The 19,515-nt window shown below is 46.0% G+C and overlaps 1 protein-coding gene across 1 annotated transcript in view; it reads left to right on the forward strand.

The window, feature by feature from the left end:
• Positions 1-19,217, forward strand: part of LOC119168717 (RNA pseudouridylate synthase domain-containing protein 1) — a 74,874-nt gene extending 55,657 nt beyond the window's left edge. Inside the window, exons 2-3 of the mRNA XM_075865892.1 lie at positions 299-544; positions 12,359-19,217. Coding sequence (XP_075722007.1) covers positions 299-544; positions 12,359-12,736 — 624 coding nt within the window. The 3' untranslated portion in view covers positions 12,737-19,217. The remainder of the gene's footprint in view (positions 1-298; positions 545-12,358) is intronic.
• Positions 19,218-19,515: the final 298 nt, after the last annotated feature.

A 19,515-nucleotide genomic window follows, 5' to 3' on the forward strand; every position in this document is an offset into this window, starting at 1 on the left:
CGTGTACATAGGGTCATTCCCACGCCTACGTCGTGCCTTCATTCTCTACGTGTGCGCCGGCAGAGGGGAGGGGGAGCAGCTCTCTTTCTGAAATTCGACCCAATTCCGCGGCGCGTAGCGTTGCAAAGTTTGGCAGGCGTGATCATGAACGCCTCGTCTATGGATTGCGCTTGTCAGCTCAAAGTTGTCAAACCTGGTGAGTGGCCCTTTAAATGGCTCGGAGGAACACCACATGAGTAGCATATGTAATACCTATTTGGCTGATGCACAATCCATGGTTATTCCTTCATCCATGCAGGCATCATTGGGACCTCCTCTTCGAACAGCGCGCAAGTGTTATGCAGCCTTGCTGGATGGACATGTGGCCTTGCCTACAGGGTGGCGTGGCATTGAGATCAACCTGGCTGTGGGAGAGGATGGCAGAGAAGGCCACCAGCACAAGATGTGCACAGCCAATGCTGAGTACTGCTTGAACCCCAGAGAAGCCCGAACACGGATACTTGTACTGGGTTGGGGCCTGTTTCATGGACGGCCGGCCACACAGGTAGGTTTTCTCCTTTAAGTAGCTGTTATGACCAAGCACTTCCTAACGATACCTTAGAATGCCTGCCTTCAACAGGGCACAGTAAGTGAATGTGATTCTCAATGCTCCTTGGGTAGTACTTGGGACTTGGATGCTTGAAAAAAAGCACTTTTACAGCGAAAGCTGTTATGGGGTCACAACTTGGGTCACACCTGGTGCTGTAGTTGTCTGCCACCACCGGTGTCCGTAACCTCTTCGCACGAAAGAAAAAAAACCTAGTACCAAGGACATAGTGGGGCTCGAACCCGGGTCTGCTGCGTGCCAGCCAGTATTCTACCACGGAGCCACGCCAATTGCTTCTTTGCAAACTCACCTTAGGCAGGCTTGATGTCGAGAAAGGGGGAAAGGAATTGCGCTAATATGAGTAATAGCGCTTTAGAACAACAAAAGAACAACCAGGCATCACACAATGTAAAAAGCGTAACGAGGGTGTCATCCAATGATCCAACCCATTACAAAAGCTTATTAACTGCCTATTAACTGTGGCACATACCCACTTCAGGCTTTATTCCTCATCGTCGTCAGCCACTGCATGGACAATTGGCACAAAATTCCTAGCAAGTGTTTAGCGGGTACCTTACTTCTCAGAAGAGTGATGAAGCATAGCGAATGCTGGCCCAGAAGTTATTATTAATGCCATAGCGGGGGGTACCCAGCAAGTGTGCTTACAGCTGTTACCCAATGCGTGTTTAGGAAAGGGTCTGAAAATCCGCTTTTCTAGTTTTCGCTGTGACTGTGCTGTGCCTTCTTCACAAACCTGGCATTTTTATGTAAAGGAAAGCTCTGTTGGGACCACCACCTCGTCATCAGTGTGATATTCTGGAAGTGCTGACCAAATTTTTCTGTGAGACAAAACTTGACAAGAGACTGTACATTGTTTTTGAATCTCCAAGGTTTTGCTTCATTGCCACCTTCCTCATTGTCAACACCTTCTCTTTCCTCTCTTTATGCCCCCTCCTTTTTCCTAACTCTAAGTAGCAGGCCAGAAAATGAACTCAGGCTGACTTCCCAGCATTTCTGCCACAATTAACATTTCTCTCCCGGTGTTGCTACTGAGCCATCTACATTTGACCCTGTGCATTATTTTTCTCAGCTCTACCACATAGCGTGGCATGTGTTTGTTAAGGGTGCTCGTGCTGATTATTACCCAATCTCTGTAGTGAGAGGTGCTCACTGCTCAGCTTGTCATCCACTAAGTGGGCTCTCAGCCATTTTTTTTGCTACATTTCAATGCCCAACATATATGTACAGAGATTCTAACACTGATATTGTCACGTGCGTGCACACTATTTCTCATCGATGGACCTGCGAAGTGGCTATTGGCAAATAGAGGTTGATGAGAGAGACCATGAGAAAACTGCCTTCGTGACGCCCAACGGTCTTTATGAATTTAAAATGCTTCCATTCGGGGTATGCTCAGCGCCAGCCACTTTTCAGTGTTTAATGGACACTGTGCTATTAGGGCTGAAGTGGCAGACATGCTTGGTATATCTAGACGTTATTGTCTTCTCAGCTACATTCGAGGAACATCTAAGTCGATTATTCGCAGTTCTACAAGCTATACGTTCGGCTGGTCTCACTTTAAAACCAAAGAAATGCCATTTTGGTTTTAGCGAACATTGCTTCTTAGGCCACTTGGTCAGCCACGAAGGAGTTCGACGTGACCAGGGCAAAATCGACGCTGTCGCAAAGTTCCTCGCACCGTATGACAAAAGAGCAGTGAGACGCTTTTTAGGCCTCTGCGCTCATTACCGACATTCATCGCCAATTTTTCGTCTATTGCGGTGCCTTTGACGCGGCTCACACGAGAGGATGTCCCCTTTCTTTGGGGCGAAAAGGAACAAAGTCCATTTAACGAATTACGCCAACGCCTCCAAACACCTCGAGTTCTTGCGCACTTTGACCAGGAAGCGCCAACAGCACTTCACACTGACGCAAGCAATGTAGGCCTGGGTGCCATACTAATACAATGGCAAGATAACTTCGAGAAAGCGATAGCCTATGCCAGTAGAGCTCTCTCTTGCACGGAAAAGAACTACTCGACTACCGAGAACTACTCGGCTACCGAGAAAGAGTGCTTCGTCGTGGTCTGGGCGGTTCTCAAATTTCGACCGTATCTGTACGGCCGCTCATTCAAGGTCGTCAGCGACCGCCACTCGCTTTACTGGCTCACTAACTTGAAAGACCCATCCGGCCGTTTAGCTTATAAATCAGGGAAAAAGCACACCGACGCAGACTGTCTGTCGCGGTCAACCGTCGAGCCTGCCTCTATTATAACGAGTCTATAGACGCCGCATTCTTGGGAGTCATCAACCCGGCCACTATTTCACAGCAGTGACCCTGACCTGCTTTTGCTTATCGACTTCTTAGAAGGACAACGTGAAGACGTGCCGCGAGTTTTTGCGAGAGGACTGTCATCTTTCTGTTTAAGGAATGACGTCCTATACAAAAAAAACTTTTCTCCCACCGGCAGCCTATACTTGCTCGTCATCCCTGCATCACAGCGAAAAGAAATTCTGGAGTGTTATAACCGGCCCCCGCGGCTGAGCCGTGCCCCGAAATGCACGAACAGAGTGGCCAGGCAAAAAGCGAGCGTTTATTGTCCGGCTTGGGTTTTTATAAGAACGAAAGGTAAGGGAAGGGGAAGAGGGAGATAAGATAGAAGGCGCGCGCAGCGTAGACTGGCAGCGCTTGTTTAGCGGTGGCGAACAGTTCGTGGCATTTCTTCTTCTTTAGAATCCATAACGCTCCACTGGCTTCTTGATACGTGTGGAACGTCTTAACTCTGGGGGCGGGTGGCCCGGAAGACCGGGGCCAGTAGCCGTTGGAGCTTCGCAGTCTTGTACTGGAGGGTCCGGGCTTATCTGGGGACTAGTGAGAGCCTCTGGACTCGACGGTTTTTCGATGCTTCTCCGCCTGAGCTGGTCCATGTGCCGGTGAACAAGCCCGTTCTCCGTGTCGACAGACACGATGCGTGCACCAGAGGTTGACCGGACCTTCCCAGGTGTCCACTTGTCACCACGGCCGTAATTGCGTAGGTACACAGGATCTCCTGGTGCGAAGTTCCACTCGGCGCTTTCAGCAGAGTGGACATCCCCTGTTGCTCGGCTCCTGGGAGGAAAACACACGTCTAATCGGGTGCGGAGCTGGTAACCCAACAACATTTCTGATGGTGAGCGCCCGGACGGAAGCGGCGGGTTTCTATAGCGACACAATGTTCTAGCCAGCGCCCTTGACAAGTCTGCGTCCCCACACTTCTTTAGTCCGTCTTTGATGGCTCGCACCGCACGTTCGGCGAGTCCATTACTCTGTGGATGGTATGGGGGTGCCCGCACGTGAACTACGCCGTTCTGTTGCAAGAACTCCTTGAACTCCCATCCGGTGAATGGCGTGCCATTATCAGACACTACTGTGTGTGGCAGACCGAATCTACTGAACAGCGTTCGCAGGGCATCGACTGTGTTGCGTGAGGTCGCGTGAGCCAGGGGAATGGCCTCAATCCATTTACTGTGAGAGTCCACGACGACAAGAAGCATCTTGTTTTGGATCGGACCCGCGAAGTCGACATGCAATCGCGACCATTTTTCCTGCATCTCTGGCCAGCGAATGAGTGCTTGCGCAGGTGGCATGGGCAACACCTGTACGCAGTGCTGACACACAGCGGCTAAGCGCTCAGTATCGTGGTCCAAGCCAGGCCACCAAAATTTTGACCGAGCAACTGCCTTCATTGCAGAAACTCCTTGATGAGCTCCATGTAATAACTTCAGTAGCTTCTTCCTGGCTTCCGCCGGAACCACAACACGATGACCCCAGTGAAGCAAGTTATGCTGCACGGACAGCTCGTTCCGCCTTTTGTGATACTCCCGCATTCCTCCGCAGTGCATTGTGGCCAACCTTGGATGACGTATCTGCACACACTTGACAGTACGCCGTCTGACTGCGTGAGGGCTTGAAGCTCTTTCATGGGCACCGCCGGCTCGTCCCACTGGTCCACGACGAGGACGTACTCGACCGCATCCTCGTCGTCCTGCAGCTCCTGTTCAAGAGATTGGGGTAACCAGCTTAATGCATCCGCGTTGAGCATAAATTTTCCCGGCTTGTACTGCAGTTTATACTTGTATGCACCAAGTAGTAGCGCCCATCTTTGTATTCTGGCTGCCGCCATGACGGGGGTCTGACGGTCGTGCCTTAACAGGCCCAGCAATGGCTGGTGATCCGCAACCAGAGTGAACTCTCGACCCAACAGGTAGTCCCTAAACTTATTAACACCAAATATCAAGGCTAACGCCTCGCGCTCGATCTGAGAGTACTTTCTTTCGGTAGTTGTCAGCGTTCTCGATCGAAAGCCTACGGGTCGCTTCTCGCCTTCGGTGTGATGAAAAAGTGCAGCACCAACTCCGTATGGGGACGCATCACACTCGAAGAAGAGCTCACGGTTCGGATCAAAATGAGTGAGTATGGGTGCCGCGCACAATGCATTTTTCACCTGGACAAAGGCTTTCTTTTCGTTGGTGCTCCGCGTCCACTTAGCGCCCTTTTTAAGCAGTTTGTACAACGGCGCTAGAATGGTAGACAAGTCGGGCATAAACTTGTTATAAAAAGTTACCATGCCCAGAAATGAGCGTAGCTCGCAGACGTTCTGTGGAGAGGGGGCTAGCCTGATAGCATCCACGTTCTTTTCCATGGGATGCAGTCCGTTCGCGTCAATACGGTGACCTAGATATGTAACAGAGGGCTCGCTAATGCGGCACTTATCAGCACGAAGCTTAATGCCATGTTCACAGAAGCGCTCGAGCACAGCCATCAGATTGCGGTTTTCGCTGTCACCCTCTTCCGCTATCAACACGTCATCTAGGTACGCTTGCACCCCAGGCAAGCCCTGTAGGATTGATTCAATCCGCCTTTGAAATATCGCCGGTGCCGAAGCAATCCCAAACGGGAGGCGGTTGAAGCAAAAGAGGCCCTTGTGGGTGTTTATCACGGCCAATTTGCGAGACTCTTCGTCTAGCGGGATCTGGTTGTAGGCGTCGCGCAAATCCAAAATGCTGAACCGCTCCCCCCCACCTGATTGCGCAAAAATATCCTCGATAAGAGGCAGCGGGTATTGTTCCAGCTCGCATACTAAGTTCAAAGTAACCTTGAAGTCACCGCAAATGCGAACTGTGCCGTCTTTCTTTAAGACTGGAACAATGGGCGTAGCCCATTCCGAGTGCGTCACTGGTGATATAATGCCAGCTGCCACGAGTCGATATAATGCCTCTGAAACTTTATCCAACAGAGCGTAGGGTACCTTTCTTGCCTTGAAGAACTTTGGCGTCACTCCAGGCTTGATGTGAAGGCGCACCGGTGGGCCTTTCACGAGTCCTACGCCCTCCGTGCACAGGTCGGAGTAGCGGTCCAACACAGCAGGCGCGGGCGGAGACTCCGGGCTCGCCCCGAGTGGTGGCGCAGCTACGTGGAGTACTGCTGCGCCCTGCTCTTGTAGTTTCTGCAGCAAATCACGACCACACAGGAGAGGACCTTCACGGTCCAAGACGATTAGGTTGCAATCAACCTCCGCCGATTTGTGGCATACACGCATTGACAGTACTCTGAGTACGGGTAGCTTCCCCAAATAGCACGCCAGTTTTATCTTCGGCTCCTGCAACTTCGGCCATTGATGACGGTGGGCTTTGTAGGTTGCTCTAGGAATGACGCATACGGGCGAGCCGGTATCCACGTCCATCTTCAGCTTTACGCCGTTCCACGTGAACGTTTCCTGAATCGGTGGCACCAATGAATTCTTCGATGTTACGGACCAAAGTTGCGACGCGCTGCTATCACTGTCGGTGGCTTGGGCTGTTACATTCAACGCGTTGTCGATCCTTTGGCACATGCGTGCCAAGTGCCCTTGTTTTCCACATTTGTAACAGTGCCTCCCACGCATTGAACAGGTCGCGCGCTTATGATTACGCTTTCCGCAGCACTCGCATGGCTTTCCGTCTTCGTTTTTCTTCTGGCCTCGCGGCACCCAGCGTTGCTCTTTCATTGCCGACACTGTTACCGGGGGCGTTTCTCGATTAATGTTCTCCGCATCTAACTCTGCCCTTTCTGCCGCCAACGCAAGTGCCTCTGCTTCTTGTAATGTCAACTCAGGTTTCGCGAGCAGCTGCTTTTGCAAACTTCTTTAACGTACCCCGCACACGATACGGTCTCTTAACATCCTATCCAGCATGGACGAGAAGTTGCAGTTATGCGCCAGGCGCCGTATTTCCACAATGAATGCGTGAACAGAGTCTCCTTCCTGCTGGTTTCGGTGGAAAAACTTGAAGCTTTCTGAAATTTCGTTTGGTCGTGGGTCATAATACTCGCTTAGTACTTTCACTACCGCATCGTAGCCGAGTGCGTTTGGCTTCTGCGGTGCCACTCTACCGCATAGTACATCAATCGTTCGCGACCCAAGTGCGGCTACCAACAGGGCTCTTTTCCTGGCATCATCAGTGACTTCGTTTGCTTCAAAATAAGCCTCAACCTTCACGAGGTACGCTTGCCACTTATCTGTGTCGTCGTTGAATTCCGGGAGGCGGTGACTCATGGCTGTCGATGTGGTGGCTGCTTGCCCGCCTTCAGGAAGCAGCTGGGTCTCGTTCTTTGTTGAAATCCTCGTCGCCACTGTCACAACCGGCCCCCGCGGCTGAGCCGTGCCCCGAAATGCACGAACAGAGTGGCCAGGGCAAAAAGCGAGCGTTTATTGTCCGGCTTGGGTTTTTATAAGAACGAAAGGTAAGAAAAGGGGAAGAGGGAGATAAGATAGAAGGCGCACGCAGCGTAGACTGGCAGCGCTTGTTTAGCGGTGGCGAACAGTTCGTGGCATGGAGCATGGTTCCTTTTGGCATTGCATAAGTCAGTTACCAGACTTTGGGGTGGTTGTTGCCAGACTGCCGCTAAGTTTGGCTAAAAAATGTCCTCCTGTAGTTGTGGCTTCTCCGTAAGAGTTTGGTGCCATCCGCGGTGCATTTTGCGAGTACATGAGCGAGGCTGACTGTTTTATTTAACGGAATGAACCGCGCGTTACAGAAGTTGAGCGCAGCGCTGCTGTGCAATTAGGAGGCCAATTTAATTAACGTAATAAACCGCACCTAGCAGAAGTCGAGCGCGGTGCTGCTGTGCAATTAAGAGGTCATTTTAATTAACGGAATGAACCACGCCTAGCAGAAGTCAGGACGCGTTCTCTTGCTGTGTGCGCAGCTGTGCAATTAAGATATCGCGTCTCAGTATTAGGGATGACGGGGAAAACTGAATAGAGTCGCAGGAGGTGATGCGCTTCCCCCTCCCCCCTTATTATTTTTTTTCTCTCAGCTGATCGTGTCGCGTCGACCGCAGGCTACGACGGGGGACGCTACGCTTCCCCTAGCTGTGTCAGCACAAGACATCGTTCGGACTCGTATATACGTGTGATGAATAAGCCTTCCAAGGCTGGTTAATCGGGGTACGTCCGATTTGCTACAGCTATGTAGCAAATCGATAGCTATGTAAATCGACAGCTATGTAGCAAATCGACAGTTATGACAGCTATGACAGCTATGACAGCAAATCGACAGCAAATCGACAGCTATGTAGCAAAGCGATAAAGCGGCCTGGAAGGCTGCTTTATCAAGCTGCTTTATAGAACCGCGCTCAACTTCTGCTAGGCGCGGTTCATAACGTTAATTAAATTAGCATCCTAATTGCACGACAGCGCCACGCTCGACTACTGCTACGCGCGGTTCATTCCGTTAATTAAACGGCCAGCGTCGCTCGTTCGCGAAATGCACTGCGAATGGCACCAAATTCTCACGGAGAAGCCACAACTACAAAAAAAAATTTGCAGTCAAATTTAGCGACAGTCTGGCAACACTGACCCTTTCAGTCTGGCAACCACGTATGCAACGCCAAAAGGAACCTTGCCAATTCTGGAAGCCTGCCATGATGAAGTCGCTTCCGGTCATCTCGGCAACACTCGAACATTGTCCCGTCTGCAGAACAGTTACTACTGGCCGAACCTACCTGCTGCTGTAAAACATTACGTCCAAACCTTAGCCGACTGTCAAAGACACAAAGCACCCCCCTGGTAGGCCCACAGGCTTATTACATTCCGTCTAAGTAAAGCCCTTCGCCCAAATCGGAATGGATTTCTTGGGCTCATTCCCAACTTCTACCACAGGGAACAGATGGATCATTGTCGACACCGATTACTTGTCTCGCTACGCAGAAACTAAAGTCATGCTGAGGGCCACAGCAGCAGAAGTGGCTCATTTCTTCATAGTAAACGTCGTCCTTCGGCACGGTGCTCCGACAGTTGTCATCACGGATAGAGGAACTGCGTTCATGGCAAAACTTTTGGAGTCGGTTCTCAGGCTAAGCAGTACAGCTCACCGGAGAACAACGGCGTACCATACACAAATGAACGGACTAACAGAGCGGCTTAATAAGATCCTCACAGACATGCTCTGCATGTATGTCGACACAGAACACAAGAACTGGGATGAAATCTTGCCTTATGTGAACTTCGCCTATAACACCGCGCGGCAGGAGGCTACCGGAATGACGCCGTTTAGTTTAATACATGGGCGCAAAGTCACTATAACATGGATGCTATGCTGCCGTACAAGTGTGATGACACTCATGCTGACGTCGAAGAATTTGGTCAGCGCGCCGAAGAAGCCCGACAGCTAGCCCGCGTGCGTATTTGTCACCAGCAACACAGAGATGCAAAACTGTACGACGTACGGCATAAATTGGTAACCTACACACCAGGTGACAAGGTATGGGTCTAGATGATATATATTCATGATTTGGACACATTTGGAAAACGAGCTGCTCAAATTCATACAGGCATTTAACCAAGTACACGCCAGAATTTATTTTACACACTCATACTCTAACACTGAATTAAGTTTCCTTGATGTACTTATTCGAATGGACGATGGTGCGTTGGTAACTAGCGTATACCGAAAACCTACGGACAAGCAACAATACCTGCACTTCGAAAGCTGCCACCCGCGACACTGCAAGAGCAGCATTCCCTATTCCCAAGCACACAGATTCCGACGAATTTGCTCCCGCACCGAGGACTTCCACAAAAACAGCACACATATGCGCGAGGTACTCCTTTGTCAAGAATACCCGTCAGCTATTATTGATGACGCCATCAAAAAAGCGGGAAATCTGGATCGCCAGACTCTTCTACACCATAGTAATAAGGGCTGCAGCGCGAGCACGAATGTGCTAGAAGAAACAGACAAACGTTTTCCGGGCGTGAGTGTGCTGGCACGCCACATGGACAAGTTAACTCGGGAAATAGCTGAAGCGTTTTTTATTAGAAAAAATGGTGACGGATGCGTAAGCCAACCTTCAGTGGCCTTGCATGAAAAAGAGTTCGCACTTTTAGATAAAGGTTAGCTAGTTTTAGTACCTTCTTTTTATCAGAACATGCCCCAGAATATGTCACGTTGCTCACGTGTGCTGTTCAAAAGGTTTCCTGTTGTATATATTATCATGTGTGCTGCGAATAAAATTCAGTTGGTAGTCAGCGCTCGTGTTGTCCTCTTTTGCCTTCGTACCTCGACTTTGTCTGTTTCTTCTAGCACATTCGTGCTCGCGCTGCAGCCCTTATTACTATGAATTCAAACCAACTAGCCCAAATCGCCATTCTTCTTCTACACCACCAAAGAGATGCCGACCAGTATTGTAACAAAAATTTGCTATTAACTTTCACGAGCAACCCACCTAACATAAACAAGGTCCTAAGAAAACACTTTAACATATTGAAACAGAGCGTGCGACTATCCAAAATTTTCACTTCTCCTCTTTGTGTGGTATAAAGGCGGCCGAAAAGTGTAAGGGATCATTTGACAAATTCAAAAATAGCCGTGAAACCTCAAACAGGGTGTCGCCCTTGCGGAAAAAGCAGATGCAAAGTATGCAAACACATGCAGACAATGACAGTGGCGGAAAAGCACCCACTCGGATTTTAAGCACAGGATTAGAGGTGCACTAAACTGTGACTCAGATAACGTCATATACCTTCCGGAATGTGGGGTGTGTAACATGCAACACGTATGCCAGACAGACACACCGTTTAGAATTAGATTCAACAATCATCGGGCACATGTACGTTCCCTGCCAGGCCTTCCACTTTCAAAACACAATAAAATTAAAGACCACAGCTTTGATGGCATCAGAGTTACACTATTGGAAAGCAATTTCGAGCAATCAGAGAGTGAGAACAACGAAAATCTTACTTTATCTACAAATTCAACACGATAAAAAACAATAAATGAACACCCAGGCACTCGGTCAGCGTTACGATCACTAAAAGACGCAAACGTCCTTATTTAATCAGTACTCTACCCCTAGTCTCCCATTACAACAATAATATTACCCCCTAACAAATCTTTTAGCGTATACATATGACAATAGAGAAATGGTTCGCCACTTCAAGTACAGCCGGAACGCACAGATAAGTGGTCCCGAATGCCGTACAAGTTCCACCTTTTTTTTTTCTTTTTCTCTTTTTATTGCCTTTTTTTTCTTCTTTTCCTTCGCTGACAGGAGCCAATGCATATAATGAATATTGATAGGGGCGTCACAATCACCGGCTCTTTCGTATCTTCTAACGCCACCAACATGCACTTGAAGCGCTTAAGCTCTCCTACTGATTTGGCGTAAACTTCAAAAAAGGGCGAGTTGCCAGCGGATTGCACCGGAGGGTGAAATAGAGAAATGGTGGTCAAAATGTCCACCTGGGAGAAGGGTGGGTGCTCGGGAAGTACTGTTGACAAAGATGGCATAGCTCGTTTACGTTCGCCTTTGTTGAGTTCCTGTTCCTTCCCAATCCTGCCATGCCCCTCTTGCTTCTTTCTAATGTTTCTTCCTCCCTTTCTTCTTTTTTTTTCTTCCTTTTTTCTTTTTCTTTTTTGTTGTTAATATTTTTCTTCCATTCCCATTCCCTCCTGTCTATAGAAGCTATAAGACGGCATAAAAATGTGTATATAGTGCCTTGAAAAAGATGGGGCTCCCATCGAAACGTTGGCTGAATAAACAAGTTGTTATGTGAAAGCGCATCTACTTTTATACTTATAACCTTACGGCAATGAATACGCTGTTAGTTGACAATCAGCAAACTTTTTCTTTTGTTTTACATCAGCTGTCTATCACTTCTCTCGCTATTTAGCTTTCTGTGCATGCTGCATTTTGTGACCAATACTGAAAACATCATGCCACTTATTTGTTACATGTTTTATTCCATGTGATATGCCTATACAGAATCTCTGCTGAATCTTGCGGTAGTGATTACCGTCAGCTGTTCCCTTCGGCCTAGCTAGCTCTTACTGTTTTTGTCACTTTTTCACAGGCTCTTGTGATTATTTAAGTGAGGTATCCTGCATCTCGTCTTAGTATCTGCCTTGCAAAACTTTGTTGCATTTTTTAGTGACTTGGTTTAGACAAAAAAGACAGAATAAAGACGCCCCCAAGGTTAAATGCACATATATATACCCGATAAAGTGGGGATGGCCGCCACCGTAGCTCATAGGTAAAGCATCGGACGTGGTATTCGAAGGTTGGTCCCAGCCATTGGCAAGTGATCTTGTCGTCCACTTTTCTTTCTTCACATTTACAAAAAGTACAATTAGTGCTAGTCATCACCTTTACTTTCTTTAGCATCATTGTGTTTTAGTTCTCATTTATGTTGTGTCTAACAAAGCTTTATATTTACACTTGTTTCCTTTTTGTGAAATGTTGTGTTTTTTGCAGGCGGTGCTAAAGCCAGTGACCGGTCGGCGACATCAGCTGCGAGTGCACTGCGCCACTCTAGGCCACCCTGTTGTAGGCGACACCACGTATGGCGACGCGAGTGCTGCCGTGCACAGTCGCATGTACTTGCACGCGTGGCGGCTCCTGCTGCCCACTCAGCTGGCTGTGGTTGATGTGAGCACCGGAAGTGAGCACCCGTTTGGCTGCCACCAGGCCTGGCAGGATGTGCCATCTCAAGACAGACCGAAGTGGACTGTGGATGATGCATTTGAGCAGCTTGAGTGCTCAGAACTGTTTCTTGCATGGAGTGCGCAATCGCCAAAGTGCTGCACTGACAGGATTCAGGGCAGGGAATGTGCGAATAATAAGTGTAGCTAAATGAAAGAAATGACTTAGCAGAAGTTTCACTAGGTTAACTGCACAAAAAGTGCCTATGCATTGTCATCAAATGTTAATACTAAGCCTGACTTTGTAGTTACGTTTATCTTCAGCCTGAATTGGACCCTTTTTTTCATTGATGAAAATGACCGTGTAGTAAGCAACAGCTAAAATATTCTAATTTGAAGGATCCTTTAATCCATCTCCACAAAGGCGTAAAATATGGCCTAAAGCAGGACTCTCTCATAAAGTTGAGTCAAAAACAGTTAAAAATAAACGTGGCTAATCCCCCTAATAGGAATCGGTATAACACAAAAGTGAAACATGTCTTTACAGAGGTGGTTGAGCCTTTATTGATCATTGTTTCAGCAACAGCAACAAACTGCAAAGTTAAATTAAAAACAGCAAGCAGCTCGACACTTGCAGTACACGTCTCAAGCAGAAAGCATGCACAAAATTAGCATACACAAGACATGCGAGGACCAACAACTGTCACAGCTCGAAACAAAGCGTGCTCGTCAAACAAAAATGCACGAAGCGAGCACGAAGGAGATACCATGGTCCGCGGAGGCAGCACTTCGTGGAGGCGACGACCTTTAGAGCGCGCCCAGCGCGAGCCCGTTGCGCCATCTCACTACTGATAATTATAACAGGCTGAAGTTTTGAAGCTCTGAGGACTTTCAATTGGTGTATGGTGTATATAAATGGCTTGCTGTAGCACTCCAGACAATGTATGCTCCTTGGTGTAGTGATTAGCGCCACGCGCTCAGAATCAAGAAGTTGCTGGTTTGACTCCGCATGGTAAATGCTTGTCTTCAGGTTTTTTTTTTGCAATCTTTTTAACATCATTTCCATGACGGAAGTACGTAAGTGGAGCCCCACGGCTCTGCTGACGTACTTGACGTAAGCCGCTTGACGCAAGCCGCTTACGTACTTGACGTAAGCGGCTTACGTCAGCGGCTGACGTACCGCGGCTTACAAACACTTTCGTGTTAAAAGGAATTGATGGGTGCCTACCGTTTCTGTGGTGCCATTGATTGTGTATGGTGCTCCAGAAAGATTTTGCAGTTTTTTTATGTTTAGTTTTCAAGGGCAGCCAATGTACATCACTTATCATCCCAGACCGCTCATTGGCATTCTGAGAAAAATTATTAATATGAACGTTTGGTTGAGTTTCTACTTCACATGAGGTTGAATGGAATTGATATTTTTTTTACTCAATGTTTGCAGATGATGTGTGGATCCACAGCCATAGGCTAGTATGAATCCAATAAGTAAAATTTTATAAAGGCACTTTAATAAAGGGTAACTAAGAAAAGTTACATAATTTCAAATATTGAACGAAGGATCAGAAAACAGACAATACATTACATAAAACAACAGAAAATCAATTTTGGAAAACAAAGATATTAAAATGCTGGAAAGAATAAAAGGGAAAAGAATAGTGTACAAACTACTATAAGTGAGAATTAGGTGTCAAATCAAACATGAAATGACATTCACAGATAAATTAATTCTTGTAAAGTGTTCTTTTAGTGCTTTAGGAAAAGTATAACACATTTAGATTGTTCAAGGAGAAAGATCTTCATACCAGTGAAATACCCCGCCGCAGTGGTCTAGTGGCTAAGGTACTCGGCTGCTGACCCGCAGGTTGCGGGATCAAATCCCGGCTGCGGCAGCTGCATTTCCGATGGAGGCGGAAATGTTGTAAGCCCGTGTGCTCAGATTCAGGTGCACATTAAAGAACCCCAGGTGGTCTAAATTTTTGGAGCCCTTCACTACAGCGTCTCTCATAATCATATGGTGATTTTGGGATGTGAAACCCTCCATACCAATCAATCACTTGTTGCCAGCGAACTGTAATAGCCATTCACCCTGCACAACATTGTAAGTCCATGGAATATTCCAGTTAGCAAACATTAGTTGTCCAGTAAAATGACAAAGGGTGCAAAACACGTTAAAAGGGAGGCTGTAATGAACAACCGCCTACGCATGTTTGGCTAGCTTTGTTTTTAACAGCAGGTCGCAGGGCAAAATAACTAAATGGGAAAACAAAGGTTTGATTGATTGTAGTATACCTATAATGAGTAACTATCCTCGCAGCACGCTCTTGAAGTTGTCTAACCAGTTCCAGGTAAGTTGTGCACATATGCTATCACAAACTCACTGCAATATCAGACATGGCTAAGAATGACAGTGTAATAATGTAATCGTAGCGTAATGGCATTAGTGCTTACGAGCCTGAGTAAGTGCATGACATGCTGGCGCTAATTTGAAACATGCTTTGAATCTGCATCTACCAATAAGTTATGTTTTGACAAGATATTTCATTGTGGTTACTTGCTCAATCACAAAATCTTTACTTTTTATGTGGCATTGATAAATTTCAACCCAGAGAGACATGTGACACATTTAGTTTTATCGGTGTTATTAGACAATTTATTACCTCATAAACAATCAGCAACCTTTTTCGGTACTATATTAGCATTTCAAGACAGCGCATAAAGGCGAACTCAAAAGAATAAGGAAGGAGCCTATGACACGAGTACCGGCTATCAATGGAATTTTAATCACCCCACACTTAAGTATTAACACAGATGAGCGTGACATGTTGCAACATGTGCGTATCAAGGTCGCACTTTTATGATAGCATGCACCAAGCTAAGCAAGATGTATAATATATATTATAAGGTGCATCAAAAAGCTAATTTTCTTTCCCAGTGTATTAAGTGAGGCCTGGTGAATACAAGTGCCCCCCCCCCCCTCCTTGATGTGGAATGCTTCGATGATAAGCCTTGACGGTGCGAGCTTGATACATGTATATAACACTTGTATCATTGAGGACTGGTACAATGGGCAGCCAAGTGAGTACTTTTTTTCTTTAACACCCTTCAGTGCTGTCTGAACTTCATGTTAACACATCGGCTTGTTTTACCCGACATAAAAGCATATGCTGTCATAAAAGTATAACCTTGGTACACATGTTTTGCATCATGTGGCACTCATCTGTGTTTATATTTATGTCTCCAGAATAGAGCTGTGCGTCGCTGTGCAATAATTGCGGCGTGTCATCCTTGGTCGTATTTTCACCCAAACGAGAAATCTGGCCAAAAAAAAAAAATGCATCCCTTCACCGTCTTTCCTGCAGCTTTAACATTTTTCAGAGTAGCGTTTGCGGTGTCATACTGATGACTGCTCTCTTGTGCCTGTGTCTTCATGACCTGTATAAATAAGGGCCCTACCCCATCACAGTGTTCTAGTAACTAAGGTACTCGGCTGCTGACCTGCAGGTCGTGGGATTCAGCCACCCCGGCAAGGCCGGCTGCATTTCCGATGGAGGTGAAAATGCTATAGGTCCGTGTGCTTAGATTTGGGTGCATCTTAAAGAAGCCCAGGTGGTAGAATCATATGATGTCAATCAAATAAGAGCCCAGATTCTGAGGATACACGACCGAGCGTCTTATTGTTTCTTAGCATTTCTCTTTCTTTTGGCACTCTTTAAGACGCCAAAATGGTAATTCACATGACATGATTAGGGCACATGCTCTCGAATGTGTGATATACAAGAAATATCAATTGTAAATTGTTTTCTACCCTGCTTTGCCATGCTCCCCTTCATCGTTCTTCCTTGCGTCTCGCATGATTATCACGTACGATGAAGTTGTGATTTCGCTGCATTTTGTTACTCCGATTGTGCAAGTGTAAATAACAGAGTGTAGCCCATAAGCTGAAAATTCTGATAGGCTCAACACTTTGCGCTCGCATATTGCACACATGCTTTATGAAGACGCAAATGTCGATGAGATACGTATAGCATGTAAGAATTGTAGTGAATAGATTGTAGTGGAGTATAATGGATAACATATGAAAGGAAGAGGCTCCGGAATATTTCATTCTCCCAAAGGATCAATTTCTTACAAAAAAGACTAAGCAGCTCGCCAAAAAAAGAGCCAGCCTGCTTCGGCAGACATTGTGTATTTTTTTGTTGCGAGAAATTATCATATGAACACTCTTTGCACGCTTTCATTGTTGCTGTAATGTTCCATGTAAAGTCCACATTAGTAACTTTTGTACGCACACTGTATGCTGTTCCCACGAATAAAATATCGCGAGTGCTAGCGAGGAACACTGTTGAAGCATAGATGAGAAGCCCATCTTCATCATACAGAGCGTGCATGCGATAACATCACTCCGCGGGCGATGCCTACTGTCGATTGTTCCTCAACCTTAAAAGAAGCCATGTCAGTCTTTTGCTGGACGAATGAGTATGAAGAGATACTCAGGTGCAAGGCTGTGCGGCTCGATCTGCAACTGTGAACTTTGATTATAACACCACGTTTGCGAGTGCTAGCGCATGCTATTTCAGCAGGCACCAGCGAACGGCTCGTGTACCTTTCTATGAGCTATATCACTGCACAAGCACTGCCCTTTCACCGGGAGCGGCTGTATTCCCCTACACCTGCATTTTGCAGTTTCGCGAGATCACATGAAAAAGAGTTAGCTGCAACCTAAGTTCCTCATGGGGCTGTGTGCTTCTATGGCACGGTGGTTTTCTGATCGTAAAACTGTTGGCTTTCTGACCATAAAGCTGTTGAAGTCACCTCAAACTTAGCGTGTTCTCCTCACAGACTTGAAATCAAAATTATTTTCAGCTTTCGTAAGGTTGATGACACTTTTGTTTCCGACTTTAGCCTCGTCTTTTGAGGAATTCGCATGTTGTAGCGAATTTAGCAATGTAGGTGCGCCTTTTTGTAAAGTTTTGTGACATTGTGCATGAATGCCTACCAAAGAATGTGCCTCAGAAATATGTTAAATGGAACTCAAGACATACACGGTATCATAAAAATATAATTCTTCTCTCTCGTTGCATAACGCTATTACTTAAGAATCGTCTTTCTATGTGTAATGATAATGTTTGTTCACTTAACGCATTGAAAAGTAAATTAAAAGCAAAAATGAAAGAGGCTAAGAACTACTCCTTTTGCAAAGCCTTGGTTGCATTTATGATAAAAAATGCATCCATGTTCTAGAGGTCGATTAGTCCTGCGTCGTCTATGGCCTCATTGTTTATTCTTGATCCCCAATCCTCGTCAAACTCTGAAGCTATTCCAAATGCCTTTAATAATCAGTTTAAATCTGTCTTTTCTATCGATGGCAGCATCACTCCTTCATTTTCCGCATGCAGCAATTTATGTGCTCTTTCTAATATTGAATTAATAACCTTATAACAAATATTGGGGTTACGATACACTGGCGCAGATAGTATTTCAGATACGCTTGTAAAATGACATTCAGAACGGTATATTACTGCAATATTTAAAAAATCAACAAACTCTGCAACAGTTTCCCAGCTGTGAAAATCAGCCAACGTCATGCCCATATTTAAGTCCGGTAACAAGCAAATACAAATTATAAGCCAATATTTTTGCTTTTTACCAGCTCCAAACTTTTGGAGCATACCATTAGAAATGTATTGTAGAATACCTAAAAGCACACAATATACTTTCACGGTCACAGCACAACTTTTGTGCTGGCTGTTATACTGTTACACTGTTGCTTCAATTTACGCCCGACATTGCTTTTTTCCTTAACACCACTTACACTAAACTCAATTTGGTTCATGGGAGATATTCTACTGGTGTTTGGAGAACAGAAAGAATCCTGAATGGGCGAAAAGACTGATCTAAAGTAGTTAAGGCAGTTTGCCTTGTCTCTATCATTTATGATAATTTAGTCATTATAAACATTTTTATTTTTACCAATACTGTCAGAACCACAACTTTTAATGTATTGCCAGAATTGATTAGGGTTAGTTCTCAGTGTATCATTCAATTCTTATTCAGAATAAATGTCCCTGGCATTTTTATACCTACTAGATGTCTTTTGTTCCCTCTCTGCTCTCCTCCTGTCTCTTAACACCTATCACTTTACATTTCTCGCTGCATCATTCTTCATCCAAGCAGCATACTCTTTGTAAGCCTCTGCAAGATCTATGCAAGTGTTCTGAGATGCAACTTTAATGCCTTCCTCACAAAGGATTGAGGACAAACTACCATTCACGATTTGTTGAGAATGCATCTGCTTCCACCGCATCCGCATTCTTCCAGTTTACTTCAGTCTCGTGGTCCGACACTGCAGTCACTACCTGTTTTATGTAGACATACTATTCTTTTACAACTTCCAATGGCTCGCTACCTATCATAATCACAGAGTGCTGTTTGTTATTTTTTGAGATTATTGTGGATTGCTGTAATTGTCCTCAACTTATCATATTCGTCCACTAAAAATTAATTAGGGAATGTGCTTGCAGTGAATGCCTATTAGGGGCTGCACGTTGTAGCTACTCTTGGTAATCGTATGTACAGATGCTTTGTGCAGTGGGTGATAGAGTGCTTGTCAGTTTATGATGATCATTTTCTATGTACTACAAATGACAGCCTCGACCTTAGCAGTTCCGCAATAAAATTTGTTTGTTTGCAAACTTCTTAGCATCGGTATTTTACCGTTTGCCAGCTGCCTTAAGCATGAGCAACCTGACCAGTGGTGCTATCTGGCAGCGTAGGGTGGGCACTCAAAGAAGGATGTTCTACTTCGTTTAAGGATTCTAGCATCAAAATAACTGCTGTCATTCTCAGATAACTCCAAGTGTGACGAGGTTTATTTGTTGTTTAAGGGCATTATGGGCTTCACCAGCGAGGCAGCGTGAAAGACCGTCCAGAGCTTATACATATGGTATGGCCAATCATTGCACGGCTGATGCAGCGTGGTCACCTTTTCAC

The sequence above is a fragment of the Rhipicephalus microplus genome, chromosome 6 (assembly GCF_043290135.1).
Source record: "Rhipicephalus microplus isolate Deutch F79 chromosome 6, USDA_Rmic, whole genome shotgun sequence".
NCBI classification, from domain to species: domain Eukaryota; kingdom Metazoa; phylum Arthropoda; class Arachnida; order Ixodida; family Ixodidae; genus Rhipicephalus; species Rhipicephalus microplus.